Genomic DNA, 17,267 nt, shown 5'->3' with positions numbered 1-17,267 from the left:
ACCTGTCCCTAACCTTACCCGTATCCCACCTCAATAGCACCAAAAGTGTTTTGCAATACAATATGACCACAATAAATACATTGTACTTATTTTTTGATGTAAGTACATAGTAGTTAAGGCCACCTAATATAAAGTGTGACCGCTTTTTTTAATAGGAAGGCACAAGAAATTCTGTCATCAGCTCAGGTACTCAGCAGGAGCATAATAATCAATCGAAAATCATACACTTATAAAGTTTCGTATCATGTTGCCAAAGAAAAAGCGCCACATACAATTGCAGAGAGATTAATTTTGCCTGCTGCATTAGACACAGTTCTGGATGAAAAGGCATCTGAAAAGCTAAAACTAATTCCTCTTAGTGACAATACGGTGTCACGCCGAATTTGGGATATTGCCCAGAATTTGGAAGAACAGCTGATAGCAAGACTGAAGTCAACAAAGGATTTTGCTATTCAGCTGGACGAGAGCACTGATGCATCAAGCACTATGCTACTGGTTTATGTTCGGGACGTCTGGCCAGGTGAATTTGTTGAAGATATTCTGTGCTGCCATTGCCATCCAGCACATCAGGAGCACATATTTCTGAATAATTAAATGCTTTAATGGCAAAATGCGGTCTAGAATGGGCCAATTGCAAAGGCATCACCAGCGAAAGGGCGGCCAATATCACTGCCTAAAATAGCGGAGTTGTCAGAAAGATTAAGGATGCAGCAGGACAGAACATTGTTTGGAATCATTGTTTTATTCATCGTGAAGCTTTGGCATCAAAAGGAATCCCACCCGAGCTTGACGTGGTGATGAGAGATGTTGTTAAAGTTGTGAACTACATTTAAGGTAGTGCTCTTAACAGCCGACTTTTTCAGGCCCTGTGTACTGAAATAGGAGCAGAGCACACACATTTACTCTTTCATACAGAGGTGAGATGGCTGTCGAAGGGCAGGGTGGTCAGTCGAGTGAACGAATTGAGGGATGAAATACGCAGCTCATTCAGTGATGAAAAGTGTCTTTTATCCCTTTCTTGTCTTGCTGACATTTTTTCTGTTATGAACGAAATTAATCTAAAACTACAAGGAAGGGAGGACAATATTTTCAGACATTCTGAACAAATTCAAGCTTTCAAAAAATCACTCGAACTCTGGCAGCTGCGACTCAAATCTTCAAGCTACTATATGCTCCTGACAATGATGAAACACATTGAAGAAAATAGTGTGTCCAAGAAAACGGTTGCTGACTTGACCCGCCTCATTCAGTCACATCTGGATGCACTGATGGGGAATTTCGGTTGCTACTTTGCCACGGAGAAGTTCAATGAATTATAAGACATGCGGTGGGTGAAAAATCCATTTGACTTTGACATTGAAACTCCAGATTCAACTGCTGGACTGAATTTAAATCCTTCTGACGAATCAGAAATGCTGCAGCTAACCTGTGACGGCACATTGAAAACTCTTCACAAAACAGAAAAATTGTCTTCATTCTGGATTAACCTCTCCACTGAGTATGTGATGCTGAGCATAGCAACCCAGACAGCAACATAGTTCTGGCCCAGATCCAGCCCACATCTGGCCCATGTGAAATCCATGCGGGCCAGTTGTGGGCCGGATATGGGCCGACACTGCTTGCTGTCTGGGAAGCATTTCATTGCTACTGCATTTTACAACTACCTATATGTGTCAACCAAAATGAAGACGAAAGAATGAAACAAGTTGAAGGCGTCTCCGGACATGTGTGTTTCCCAGTCGTCCTGTGAACTGGCTTGCTACCAGATTATGCAGAATATGCTGGCCCATCCTTCTCATTAAAGTAAATTATGTACGCGCACACACGCTTATGTATGCTTGATTGTATGTAAATTTGCAGTAATGCAGATATGGGTCATATCAATTTAAAAAGAAAAAAAAGGTCATGCTTAAATTTTTTTTAAAACCACTGTATTAGGTGACAGTATATACAGTATAGAAAGTACCTATACTGCTGTATACTCGGTTAATATGACCAAAACAATAAAATAAAAACAGAAAATCACTCACTGCACTGAATCTGGACTGAATAACTTCTGTAGCTTTAATAAGAAGGCATTTGTTACTTGAATGCTGCTTTTAAATGCTAGTGTGAAGATAAACATGGTGGATTGTGTGCGGCTCACTCAGGGCGGGGTCTCTGCTAATACAGCAGTGTCCGTCAATTGTTGTGGGTGGGGTCTGTAAAATGTGACAACATTTTGGCTTGTTGTGAGACACTGCTTATTATTTATGAGGAAATCGGGGCAGCGATTTCAACCAACTGGCTGAGGCCAGCCTAAGACGCTCAGTCCCTGCCGTGCTCACAGACAGCGTGCAAACACTGAACCAAGCTCTCCTTCACATCTTCCCGCACCTGAACAAACAAATACACCTCGACAGTTTAAACATACAATCACAAAAACACGCGAAAAGCTTGTGCACTGTATTCTGTCCGCACAGCACGCACGCAGAGAGCTGTGTCTCATAGCCCTTGAACACCGAATTGAGTTTTGCCTCTTGCCCTTGAACCGACAAATATATACAAAATTGTCACAATACTTGTCTTTGCGAATATCCTCGAAAAAAAATGGTCTGTTATGCCTTAAGTGAAACCAAACAGTTGAGAAAGAAATATGTATCATTATATTGACTGTGTTGTCTATTATAGTGACCGCGCCTAATTTACTAGCTGCTGTCAGTGTTCTTAATATTAGTCCACGAAATTAAATGGGAGAAAATCACTCATATCTCTTTACTGAATTACTTTGTAGTTTTAACAAAATTAATCTATATTTAATTTATTCAGTGAAGACTATGCAATGCTATTTTACATTTAATTCGGTTTTTGTACCTGGACACCTACAAACTTAAAAAAAAAGAAAAAAGTAAACATTGTTTAATTGGTATCTTTGTTCTATTTATTTATTCGTGCTATTTACATAATTTCAAACAGGTCCCATGGGTACAATCTGCACCGGGGTCCCGCGAACCCCAGCTATGGTTCTGCTAACAAAAAAGGTTATAGTTCAGGCCGGACCAGCCAGTATGCATATGCAGCCCTAAAGTGCACATCTCAGGACACTGACTGTTTCTATGGCAACCAGAGCTTCTAATGGCAGCTGCGTGACTGCGTGGGACTTATTCCTCTATATTGCACATAGCATTTTCTCCCATTTATATGAGTGCACTGTCTTTGTATTTCTAAAGCCTTTATTTTTTTGCACACTGATATCTAATAATAAGAGTAAAGTGACGTGAAGGCCAAGTATGGTAATTCATACTCAGAATTTGTCCTCTACATTTAACCCATCCAGGTTCAAGCATGCACATGCCCAGACTGGACAGCCATTTTTGCGGTGGTGCCTGGGGAACATTTGGAGAGTTAGGGGGTTAGGTGCCTTGCACATGGTATTGAGTGTTACAGTCGTGTACTAAGACTGATGGAAAACGAAAAGTTGCGATTTTCTAGGCCGATATGGCTAGGAACTATACTCTCATTCCGGTGTAATAATCAAGGAACTTTGCTGCCGTACCATGTGTGCAGCAGGCACAATGATATCGATAATGATATCATTGCGCCTGCTGCACCCATGGTACGGCAGCAAAGTTCCTTGATTATTATGCCGGAATGAGAGTATAGTTCCTAGCCATATCGGCCTAGAAAATCGCAACTTTTTATTTTCCATCAGTCGTAGTACACGACTGTAACTACAGAAGAGTCAAGTTTTAAATAAGAAAAATATCGAAACTCTTTGGTCATTTTTGAGCGAGATGCTAGCGGTCTAATCAGATTCAATGAGCTATGCTAAGCTGCAGCTAAAAGTGCTGCCGCCAGACCCGGAGATCGGCTGAATGGATTCGAAAACGGTAAAACTCAACTGTTTAACTCTTGGGGAGCTGGAAAATGAGCCTATTTTCAAAAATAGTGGAGTGTTCCTAACTGAACCTGCGACCTTTGGGCAAGGTCCAACTCACTACACATTAAGCCACAACTTCTCTCCTGACACGTCCCTTCCAACATCACAACTCGGAACTCGTAATTAGCCTGCTATATTTCTGACTCCAACTGAAGGCCACATTAGATGCATTCACACCTTGTCAGAATTACTGTATGAGATTCCAGTTTGTAAAAAGCATTCATATCCTTGTATAGGCATAATTATTATTTGTAAAGTCAACTTGTACTATCTGGCCAGTGCAACATCACATGGAAACACTCAAAATCAAGTAGGCTATAGGTCCCTGCAGTATGGGTGCGTTGCCCAAACAATTAAGGGCATTTCCCAATCTGTGAGCATTTTTCAACTGCTTTTCCTGAATCCTGATTTCCTCTATACTAGGTTTAGGTCCAGGGCTAGGTTTAGGTGTGGGCTTTCATGGGCAGTTGATAAAAGCCCACTGATTGGAAAATGCCCTTCTTGTTCTATTTTTGTTTTGTTCTGGTGGTTGCTTTCAGTTATACAAAATAATGACAATTTGAACTAATGCCAACTAATTAAACTATAAGTTTATTAATAACATTTGTATAACCACTGTTACTTGCACTGTAGTTTTGTCCAATGATAACTCAAAATGCGCATTTGACATTAATGGAGTTAGGCAACCAGAGAAATGCATACTGGTGTGTGTGCACTCCAAGCGAAGCAAATATTTCATTATTCGCTCTAAATTACTCGCGGGATGTGTTTCACGAATAAAAACAATGCAAAATGAGAAGTGTCTTCAGGCACATCTACAACAACAACTCATAGCTAGAATCGAGTAACAGGCGCATATTTTCATCACTTACCAGGTAGTACAACTTCCTCGCTTAATTTTTTCCAAGCTATCTGCTTTATGTCCGGTCTCTGTGTGCATAAGAAATTTTTCCATAAATTTCGGGGTGCCCGCAGGACCTTTCAAACCGAACTGGAGTAAAACGCCCAGTTCTCATCTAGAAATTACGGTAATAATGACATGGTGTGAGTGAAGACATAATTTCTACAAAACAAATTTCATAAACAAGAAATTAATACTGAGTAACTTACATGTCAGGTGCAATACTGCCACCTCAGGACATTGACACAGAAATGCGTTGCTGTGCTTAAAACTAGAGAAACCCAGTGTCATGGCCTCTTAAAAAACAGGGCTATTCTTTTGGTTTTATGGTGGGTAAAACACGGCTCTCACGCGGGGAAGGTTGAGTAAATGATTCAGTGACCCGCTCTCTTAAAGGTAGTAATTTTTTGCATCCTTAAATGAATCCATGTTTTTGAACGAATCTGCTGAATGAATCATTCATAAAGTCACTTAAATTCGAACATAGGAACTAACTCACTGTTGTATAAAACTGTTTAGAGCAGAGGTCCTCAACTCTGGACTTTGAGATCCACTTTCCTTCAGAGATTAGCTCCAACCTGGATAAACCTGGATAAACACACCTACTGCCACTTTGTAGTAATCCTGAAGTATGTTCGATTAGTGTTGGAGCTAAACTCTGCAAGAAAGTGAATTTCAAAGTCCAGAGCTGAGGACCCCTGGTTTAGAGATTTCCTAAGAATGAGAAATAACTTATATATACAGAACACAGAGTGACAGTACAGTGTGTTTTCATAACTTCCTGAATCTTGCCAAGTGTTATAAAAAAAATAACACTCTTTTTCACTCAAATTTAATGAAACATTAAAATACATTGTACACTAGGGAACAGTGTAACAAAACACTGTTTTTTTTTTTTTTTTCATTCTGCACTGCAGCACACATGGAGCAATGTGTGAATCATATTTCCCTAGACATTCTTCTATTGTCATAAAAATGTGACAGACAAATCAGTGACTGAAATTCCGTGACTGTCTCTGTTTTGCTTGCACAGAGACAAGCAGCCAATCACGTATTCTGTCTGTATTACGCTTAATTTTTTCCTTCCTTCCGTGTCACATTTTTCCAGTGCATACATATTGCAGAGTGCCTGAGATCATCTAACCCATTTTGGAATGCGACTGTAACATGGACGGCAGATTTTTATGTAATTATCACAAGACTCTCAAGGACACTGATCTGGGGTCTGTAGTGCTTTTCACAGTGTGTGGGAACTATCAGTAACTCCACTAGCACCTGCCTCTGTTAATCAAAAAGACGTGTTTCATTTTGGTTGTGCTGGTTTTTGGCCATGACTTTGAAGATGTTCTTGAACATTTCGAGGCCAATGTTAGTGGAGTTCTATCAGAGACTGGATGATTTATGTTGGGATTTGATTTCTTAACCCTCGCATTTTGTGTCCTTGCCATTTTTAATGATTAATGTTGAAATTAATCACATTAATTAAAACAAATGCTTCAACTTTGCACCTTTGCAAAGATTACAAAGATGCAAACTGATTAAGAATGATAGCAGGAAAAAGAAGAGGATTTTCCATGGCTATGAATAAGATACCTCCATTCACCAATAATTTTTCTGCTCTGCTCACATTTAGCTGAAACTGTGAGAGCACTGCTGGCAGCTTGCAGTAGGGCTCATTTCCCTGTGTCACACTGCCATAAAATGTGGTTCCAAGTATTGTGTGTGTCCTCCGTTTCAAAGAAGACAGCAACAAAGCTGGATAGCTCTAACGTGATGACTGCCCAGACTCATGGTTCTGAAAGCTGCAACCACTTAGACATTTCTCAATCCCTGCAGTTTCCCTCAGGACACATGCTCTTCTACACTTTCATTCTCTGATTTCACCCGGCCATAGACTGTGTTTTACCCCCTACATGTATTTCTTATTAATAACTTATTTTTTGCCATGAAAAGTAAAATACGGTAACTACACATTGTGTCACAATTATGACTGAAATCATATGTCTTAGACTGATCATATTCATTTCATTTTTTAATACCACTATATAGAATCCTTAAATATAATTTATATTTAGACCTACTGTATTATTTGGAAAATATTTAGTTGTTTACCTAATATTTACAGTAAACAATGTATCTTTTTTCCACAAAAAATATTTGTTCTACCCAAAATTACAATATTGGAAAAACTTTTTGATTGCAGAAAATAATGACATACAGTAGTGATTGAAAAATAATCGTAATAATGATTCACTGAAGAAGACAAATAACCGAAGCCTCTATTTTGTATATGCTGTCCCTGCTGAAAGAACCAGAATATGCTGGTTAGGTATGTTTTGAAGCATTGCAGCTGGTTTAAGCTGGTCCTTAGTTGGTCGTGAGCTGGTTTAAGTTAGTCCTGAGCTGGTTATGAGACGGTCCTGAGCAGGAGCTATTTGCTTAGGACCAGCACATGACCAGCTAAGGACCTGCTCAAACCAGCTGTCATACTTCCAAACATACTTCCATGCTTCCAAACTTAGATCGATATAAGGATATAAATCTAAGATGGCATTGCACATGGCAGCCACAGTGCTTAGTTCTCCAGTGTTTGTTTCTCAAACACGATCAGTTTTACCAGGGATGAACTGCTGAACATTCGGCAGAACACACCACAAAATTTTTTACCGGAATTCGATTATTCGGACGTTTTGCTGAACGTTGTAGTTGGTGGAGCAGCGGCGCTGGTCAAACGCTTCAGGATGCACAGAAGGGGGATGCGAGCCGGCATGCTCGTGAACACAGCGCGATTTCGAACGCTGTTGCCTAGCATCCATCTGGCGAATCTCGCTCTCTACCCAACAAAACTGACAAACTTCTGCTCTCCCGGACAAATAAGGATTTTTCAAACTCTGCTGCTCTGTGTTTCACAGAAACCTGGTTGAATAACGCCATTCTGGAAAGCACGCTACATCTGCCAGACTTTCAGCTGTTTAGAGCGGATCGCGACGCAGAATCAATGGGGAAATCACGCGGCGAAGGGACATGCTTTTATATCAACGAAAGGTGCTGTACAGATGTAATTGTGTAAAGAAGATGTGCTGTCCCGACCTAGAAGCGCTCTTCATTAACTGTAAGCCGTTCTATTCGCCTGGGAGTTTTACTCTTCATTCTTGTGAGTGTTTACATTCCTCCGCAAGCGCACGTGATCTCAGCTTTACAGAAACTCGCTGATCAGATCACAGAGACTGAGCAACAACACCCCGACTCTGTTTTAATCATTCTAGGGGACTTTAATAAAGCAAATCCCTCCTGTGAACTGCCAAAATACAGACAGCACATCACATGTACCACCAGAGACAGTAATATACTGGATCACTGTTACACGGCAATAAAGAATGCATATTACTCTTATTATATTACAGCTTTGGGGCTCTCTGATCACTATTTAGTTCATCTCATACCAACCTACAGGCAGAAACTGAAATCAGCTAAACCTGTATTAAGGACTGTAAAAAAGATTGACTAATGAAGCAGAGCGGGATTTACAAGCCTGTTTCTTTCTCACTGATTGGACTGTTTTTGAAGCTGCTGCCACCGATCTGGACAAGCTCACAGAGACTGTAACATCATATATCAGTTTCTGTGAGGATATATGCATTGCTAACAGGACTCTTTTAACATTCAACAATGACAAACCATGGTTCACTGCAAAACTCAGACAGCGCCATCAGGCCAAAGAAGATGCTCGCAGGAATGGGGACAGATTCTTCAGGGCTCTAGACTCATTCTTCCCACTGGTCGCACTTTTGCGACTAACTTTCTTAGTTGGTTCGAGTACATAATTTGGTAGCATTTTTTTAAATTTTATTTATTAAATTTTTTTCTACAACATTTGATCAATGCATGCTGATGAACTTTTATCATAGTTCATAGTTATATGGTAACAAATGTGTTCAACATTCAACCCGTTCTTTTTCATCAGTATTATTTGTGATTTAAATTTTGTGAACAAGTGTTCCTTTTTTCGTGCAATTTCACTTTCACTTTCAAATTTGCAGTCTTGGTGTCACGTTTTACAAAAATAGATAATTGTCTGTTTTGCTTATATTGATACACCTTTCACTTTTTAAGACTAAAACAAAAGATGGATTCATTGTTACTCTTAATTTAAAAGCACAACAACAATAAAACAGTGGGCTACAATGACAAACTAGCTTGCATAACATTTATTAACAAAAACGAATAAGACGAGGCATGGCATAGGATACATCACATATTTTGTTGTATTATATACCGACTAATAAATTACAGAATGTTTAGCAAACACTGAGGAATCAAATAAATAACAATATAAAAAAAATTAAGGAAAGCCTCCATAGCGTAACTTGAGGTAAACAGCAAAGATAACGGTAACACTTTACAATAAGGGTGCACAAATATGCATTAAATAATGCTTAACTAATGCACAGATAATCATGAGTTAATGTACAGTGGGGCAAAAAAGTATTTAGTCAGCCACCAATTGTGCAAGTTCTCCCACTTAAAAAAGATGAGAGAGGCCTGTAATTTTCATCATAGGTATACTTCAACTATGAGAGACAAAATGAGAAAAAAAAAAATCCAGAAAATCACATTGTAGGATTTTTAAAGAATTCATTGGTAAATTCCTTGGTAAAATAAGTATTTGGTCACCTACAAACAAGCAAGATTTCTGGTTCTCACAGACCTGTAACTTCTTCTTTAAGAGGCTCCTCTGTCCTCCACTCGTTACCTGTATTAATGGCATCTGTTTGAACTTGTTATCAATATAAAAGACACCTGTCCACAACCTCAAACAGTCCAACTCCAAACTCCACCATGGCTAAGACCAAAGAGCTGTCAAAGGACACCAGAAACAAAATTGTAGACCTGCACCAGGCTGGGAAGACTGAATCTGCAATAGGTAAGCAGCTTGGTGTGAAGAAATCAACTGTGGGAGCAATTATTAGAAAATGGAAGACATACAAGACCACTGATAATCTCCTCGATCTGGGGCTCCACGAAGATCTCACCCGTGGGGTCAAAATTATCACAAGAACTGTGAGCAAAAATCCCAGAACCACACGGGGGGACCTAGTGAATGACCTGCAGAGAGCTGGGACCAAAGTAACAAAGGCTACCATCAGTAACACACTGAAGTTTGCTAGAGAGCATTTGGATGATCATATGGTCAGATGAAACCAAAATAGAACTTTTTGGTAAAAATTCAACTTGTCGTGTTTGGAGGAGAAAGAATGCTGAATTGCATCCAAAGAACACCATACCTACTGTGAAGCATGGGGGTGGAAACATCATGCTTTGGGGCTGTTTTTCTGCAAAGGGACCAGGACGACTGATCCGTGTAAACGAAAGAATGAATGGGGCCATGTATCATGAGATTTTGAGTGAAAACCTCCTTCCATCAGCAAGGGCATTGAAGATGAAACGTGGCTGGGTCTTTCAGCATGACAATGATCCCAAACACACCGCCTGGCAACGAAGGAGTGGCTTCGTAAGAAGCATTTCAAGGTCCTGGAGTGGCCTAGCCAGTCTCCAGATCTCAACCCCATCGAAAATCTTTGGAGTCCGTGTTGCCCAGCGACAGCCCCAAAACATTACTGCTCTAGAGGAGATCTGCATGGAGGAATGGGCCAAAATACCAGCAACAGTGTGTGAAGACTTACAGAAAACATTTGACCTCTGTCATTGCCAACAAAGGGTATATAACAAAGTATTGAGATGAAATTTTGTTATTGACCAAATACTTATTTTCCACCATAATTTGCAAATAAATTCTTTAAAAATCCTACAATGTGATTTTCTGGATTTTTTTTCTCATTTTGTCTCTCATAGTTGAGGTATACCTATGATGAAAATTACAGGCCTCTCTCATCTTTTTAAGTGGGAGAACTTGCACAATTGGTGGCTGACTAAATACTTTTTTGCCCCACTGTATAACTCATGATGAACTAAACCATTTATTAATGATTACTGCATCAGCAACTAATGAACATTTGATATGATTCACAGATTAAGTAATCAATAAATTGTTATCAGTTAAATGCGTCATAATCAGGGTTCTAAATTAACACCCGCCAACCCGCCAAATGCGGGTTAAAATTCATTTTGGCGGGTGTTAATAAAAACTTACTAGCCAGTTTGGCTGGTGATACATGAGACATTCCATGCATGATACATAAGGCTCTGTTCTCTCGGTCGTTTATCCCCCTGGTAGCACTTCCTACATTTCCCATGAACACTGTGCCGTAAATAATGCTACGCGATGACGTTTCATACGCCCATTGGCTGCGCGCAGTTTGCAGTGAAACCAGCGCGAGAAACCATGGAAACGAACGGACGAACTATCTGAGCTGCCTTTCCTCCACTCAGGCTGTCATAGAAAAGTACAAGTCAAGGTATGTATCATATATCCTACAATTTATGATTTGATTTTAGGTAGTTTTCACCTCAGTATAAATAAAAATATGTAATAAAAATAATAAATATCTCTGCACAATTGTAGACCTGGGCCTAAGCTGAGAGCAGTGCTGGACACAGACACCTATGAGGGAGTCCTCCTGAAGCCTACTGATGCCGACCAGCATGGCAAGGCAAAGAATGAGCTAATCAATTCTCTGTGCCGGTGCATCACTGCTAGATTTAGTGATGTGAACAGTGGTGTCCTGCAGGCGATGCGGCTGACCAGTTTCAAGTGCTGGCCAGAGGCAGACACGAGTTCAGGTTAGCAATTCAAATAATAATAATAATAATTTGTTACATTTATATAGCGCTTTTCTGGGTACTTAAAGGGAATCTCCTCAACCACCATGTATGTGTACAACAAATCTTTACGCATTTTATGTTTTAAGACAACTGCTTAACTTTATATACATTTTTTCCCTTTTGTTCCTTCTCAGATTTTGGTGATGAAGAGGTAAACGAACTCATCAGTCACTTCCGACCTCTTTTACTGTCTGCTGGAGTGGATGTGGAGTTGATCCCTGATCAGTGGACAATTCTCAAGACTGAACTGTACACAGCAGGATTTAGCCAAGGTACTTGGAGAATGATGTTTGAGAAAAAAATCTGATGTACCTTATCAGTAGCATTTTTAAACAAGTGCTTGAAAAGTTCCCAAGCTCTATAGAAATGTCTAATATTGTGATGTTTATTTTGTTTATCAGGAATCAGAGTAAATGTAATTTGTTAAAGGCACAATCCAAATTTGATGCAATCTTTTAATAACTAAAGTTGCATTTGAAAATGTATAATTGTTTGCAAGTGCATAATGCATATTGTCTGTCTCACCCTGCTACAGGAATCTTTGAGAAGACCTGGCCTGCTGTGAACAGAATGCTGCGCCATCGGTGCCCTGATGTCCTTGATCTTTTTGATGCTCTCCTCACCATCCCTGCAACTACAGCTGACTGTGAAAGAGGGTTCAGTGTTATGAAGCAGGTAAAGAGTGACTGGCGCTCACGCCTAAAAGGTGAGACCCTCTCTGACCTCCTTAAAACTCAGTTGTGCTCACCTGACATCAAAGACTTTGATCCAAACAAAGCAATTGACATCTGGCATGCTGACAGTTTGCGCTCACGCAGGCCTGAGTTTGTGCGCAAGCATGGAATAAAAGGAACAGAGTGTGCCTCAGATTCTGATGGCACCTCTGAAGAAGAAGAGCTCTAAAGACATTCAAATGATAGATAGATCCCAAACTTAAAATGAAATGTTTGCACTTTCTGTTTGTTGTATGCATTGTACTTTAAATGTGTTTTTCATGCCAACAATGCTAATAAAATGATCAAATTCATTCAGTGGCACTCATAATTTCTCTTATTTTCACCGAAAAAAATTTGGCTAGTGGAAATTCTGATTGGCTGGTAACTTTAGAAAGTTACCAGCCACATTGGCTGGTGATCAAAAAAGTTAATTTAGAACCCTGGTCATAATATATTAACTACCTAATAACTTATTTTATTAACTAATGAAGTAAATTCATATGTTAATTATCACATTGGGTCGAAGCCATGCCTTTAAACTTCCAGTTGTCTGCTTTAATTAATCATTAGCTAATGATTTGCTAAGGTATCATTATGTTATGACTTTACTTGTTGAGGCACATGACTAACTAACTAATTCAAAATCTATAACCACAATGACATATTACTTAACAATTAGTTAATAACAATTTATTGATTACTTAATCTATGAATCATATCGAATGTTCATTTATTGCTGATGCAGTAATTCTTAATAAATTTAGTTCTTCATGAGTTACACATTAACTAATTATTATCTGTGCATTTGTTAAGCATGAATTAATGCATATTAGTGTCACCGTATTGTAAATTGTTACCAAGATAATAAGCTTTTCAAAACGAAAACAAAAAGAAAAGTAAAACTAAACTGGCTGTCAGAGGCGTCATGCCCATTCAAAGTTAGGGGGCACGTGCCCCCTCAGATTTTTGAGCCAAGTGGATTTTGAATGCAGCTTCCAAAAGACAAAAAAAAAAAAAAAGCCGATTAATATTTTCTATATTTGATACAATCATACCGGCGTGATTAGAACTTTCAGTGCATCATATCATCAGCTGCTAAACACAATTCTGCGTTCGCTGGCTGGCGCTGAGCCAGAGACAGACGCGTTTTTACAGCGCTGCATTATAACCAATCACACACGATTCTGTTGAGCTTATGAATGCAATGACCAATCAGAGGCAATAAAATAATTTTTGAAAAAAAATAAAACATGAGTGCTGTTGTGGCTGCTGGGTGTCACACATCACATGTCACAATACTTTTTGTCAATCAACCTCTTTATTAGACTGCTGATTTCCTGTATCAACTAGCTCAAACATGCCACTTTCATTCATGTGAGCTGCAGCTGTATCACACCATCAAGCATGTCGCATTCAAGTGATTTGCTGTTGGACTGAATAAGAATCGTGGAGGATGCCAGGTTTCCTGGGAAAATCTTATTGAAGCCAAGATAGTAGATATTCAAGATATTTAATTTTGAATAAAATGTAGCATCCCATTCGTTGACAACTATATAAACATTCACAGTGCTATCTTTATAGTTAGTTAGCTTGTTGACGATTCTGGATTTTCAGTCAAATACATGCTGTTTTGCTGTGTATAAAATATACAAAATGCTTGAAATGGTTATTGCACTACTATGTGCATGACTTTTAAACATGACTATGTGCATGACAGTAAAACAAGGTGATCTTGCTTTTGTGGGGAAAAAAAGCATACCTGTCCCAGCAGCAACTGTTTTCCCCTCCATCATATTTAAATTTTATGGCCTGCACAACTCAGAAACTTGGGTATAAAAATTATAGTAGAAAGTAGAAAATATGACAACAGCATTCATGTCAAATTTCCAGCTACAAAAGCCATACAAAAAAAAAAAAAAGCCTGGATGCAGCATAAGATAAGGTAAGGATGTCATGGTCAGTTGTACTTGTTGATTAAGGTTAAAAATGGAACACCATTCAAATTTGCATTTAGTTAGCAATAGCATGAAGGAAAAAATGAGCACTAGCAAGGGGAACATAGCATTAGCACTAGTCAGTCTTGACAGTTTTTTGGTCAGATTTTGGATTTATCAACTAGCTAGTCAAATGTGTTCATTAATTACTGCTTGCTATAGCAATATTACAATATAAATGTTGGCGATGATATAAAGTGTAAATCAATTGAACTTTTTCTATATCATTTACACTGTAAAAAGTGATAAGTTGACTTAACTTAAAAAAAATTGAGGAAACCTGTTGCCTTAAAATATTCAAGTAAATGATAATTAAAAAAAATAATAAGTTAAGTGAATTGTCAAGTTCACTTAACTTTTTTTTTGTTTTAATTATTATTTACTTAATCATTTTAAGGCAACGGGTTTCCTCAGTTTTTTTAAGTTAAGTCAACTTATCACTTTTTACAGTGTATATATTGTCGTGGTATGCAAATATATTTGTGGAGCTTTTAGTGGGCAGGAGTTATTGACACGTCAGAGCGATAAAGTATGTATTTTCTGTATTTACAAAATACTGTATTTGTATTTAAATACATTTTCTCACACAGCATTTTGTATTTGTATTTAAATACATTTTCTCACACAGTATTTTGTATTTGTATTTTAAATACATTTTGATGTATTTGTGCCCATCTCTGCGCAGTATGTTAACTAATGTCGTAGTCCTGGGTGGGCAGTCACACACAATGCTAAAAATGCCTGAGGGGGGAGCAAGGAGCTTTCTGCAAACATTAAAAGGACATGACTGTTCTTTTTTGTGATGCTATTGTTTCTTTGCTCTAGATTCCTTTTTTCTGATTCCACCTCCCTCTGAGTCCACTTCCCTAAACACAGCAAGAGCTAAATCTCCCTTTGTGGAGGAGAGGAAGAGCGTGCTACACCAGCAGCAATCCCAGGAGACTCCTGTTGAGGACCTGGCAACAGAAGTAAAGGATCCCCCTGACTGTCCTCATGTACCCCCCAAAAACAACCACTATACACAACCCCTGCTGCCATAATCATTGTTCCTGGCATGCAAGGTACAGAGGGAGCTGGGAAGTGGCATGAGGTGGAATGGAGAGGCACAATTGTCCTTTCTTTGTGGAAACTGTTGTTACAGTGAGAAGTAAAGGGGGGTCAGTGAGGTATGCCCCAACATCAATTATCAAGAGAAAGTAATAAGAATTGCTTGTCAAAGCACAGACAGTGAAGATTCCAAGGTCAAATTCCCAGAGAGCATGCCTCTGACCTTTTCTATTCATTTCTTTGACCATGCAAAGCTGTTGATTCAATGCAAACGATGCCAAGAGCTCCCAGTCTAACTATATGGTCACCACTGGGGAAATTAGAGCAAATGCTCCAACAAAAAGCCCGGAAAAAGAGAGATGAATCAAACTGGGGGAAAAGAAAATGAGGGTGTGACTCATTCTGTGTGATAATAAGGACCAAATGTAGACATCAAATGATTGCTGATAGGTTTCAGTTCAGTTAAACCATACCTTTTGGCTTTAATAGGCAAGAATGAACTCATGAATGGGCTTTCCTCCATGATTCCTATACTCTTTCCGACTTTCTGAGCACTTGAACACGACAAACTCATAATTACAACTTCAGAACTGGGAAGTATAGGAAATTTCCGATAGCATGTGAAGGCTCTGTCACCCTCAGACTCCTTATAAGTACCACGCACTAACCGACTGCACTACTGGAGCAGCTTAAGAGACATAATACCTGCATAATGGAGCATCAAAACATGACTGTTAAATCTCCTAAATATATTTAAGACAAACTAACTAACTAACAAACAGTAATATCGGGTGCTTCAACATTGAGAGACCAAAAAGTTGTGTGTTTTCAAATTCACGTTTCAAATATTCCGTCTTATGTTTATATAGACATGACATCAACACTAGATGAAATAAAGACTGCTTTGAGATATGACTTGTAAGGAATGTGAGTACTGCTTAATCTTGTAAAAAATAATCACTACCGTATACAACAAAAATGTGGTGCTGTCCTTAAAGGACAGTTTAAATTCCAAATCATATTTAAAAATTTGGTCAAATTAATTTAATTATAAATTATGGAGGGAATTTTATTTTTAAATTTCCACGCCCTAAAACAACACTGCAAAGGGAAAGAAATGCAATTACAAAAACTATCCTGCAAATTGAAAAGGACCATGTGTCTTGAGCAGTGAGGCAGACTAAATGTTTTAAAAGACACAAGCCACTCTGTCAGTGAGCTCAGTAAATTCGCATGGTGTATGGTTACAGGCCAAATACAGTCAGTCAGAGTTCAGGGGTCCCCTTTTCTTTTGATTAACAAGACCATAAACGTGTCTGACATTCAGTTTCTGAGAAACTTAATATGTACTCATGCAGAGCACTTCACGTTTTGTTCTGCTTCCTGATTCTAATTTTATCAGGCAAGGGGTGCAGTGTGCCAAGGCCAGAGCATGAGGTTCAGATATATGTGTGTGTGTGTGTGTTTATGTTACTGCCAGATTCTCCCTCCAGTCTTCGCTCATCCTTGGCCTGGGCCTCTCAAAGACAGCAGTGCTTTCTTCGGTCGTACAGTTCTTGTCAGGTCAAATCTCAGCCTAAGCCAAGAAATGTGTATGCCAGGATATAATAAACAAATTCTTAACAGCGTTACCTTGGTTGGAACTATAGAAAGTCAGTGCCACCATACAGGCATTCAAATCGTTATCTTTATGGTTATCGTTGTTGTTGTGAATGGGTCTTAAGGCTTGTTAGTTTTACTACAGGAGTTTAAGGGATCCCTTTGCTGAAGAACTACTAACGGAAGTCAGCGCTCAGATATTTAAATTTTATATGTGGGAAAGTGTGTGAGAGGGTCATTCCCGACTCATATAAACTCATTGGCCCCTGCCTCATTCTCTGTTACCATTCGCACCACTGCCAAGAGAA

General features: G+C 39.0%; 1 protein-coding gene across 1 annotated transcript; it reads left to right on the top strand.

The window, feature by feature from the left end:
* The first annotated feature begins 10,816 nt into the window (after positions 1–10,816).
* Positions 10,817–12,966, top strand: LOC131544632 (zinc finger protein 862-like). The gene is made up of 4 exons (XM_058782976.1): positions 10,817–11,236; positions 11,344–11,561; positions 11,738–11,875; positions 12,139–12,966. Exons 1-4 carry the CDS (start codon positions 11,094–11,096, stop codon positions 12,504–12,506), a joined length of 867 nt encoding a protein of 288 aa, XP_058638959.1. The 5' UTR covers positions 10,817–11,093; the 3' UTR covers positions 12,507–12,966.
* Positions 12,967–17,267: the final 4,301 nt, after the last annotated feature.

This window comes from Onychostoma macrolepis, chromosome 07, assembly GCF_012432095.1.
Source record: "Onychostoma macrolepis isolate SWU-2019 chromosome 07, ASM1243209v1, whole genome shotgun sequence".
Lineage (NCBI taxonomy): Eukaryota > Metazoa > Chordata > Actinopteri > Cypriniformes > Cyprinidae > Onychostoma > Onychostoma macrolepis.
Note: the sequence above shows the minus strand (reverse complement) of the source record. Positions and strands in the feature narration are given on the sequence as shown.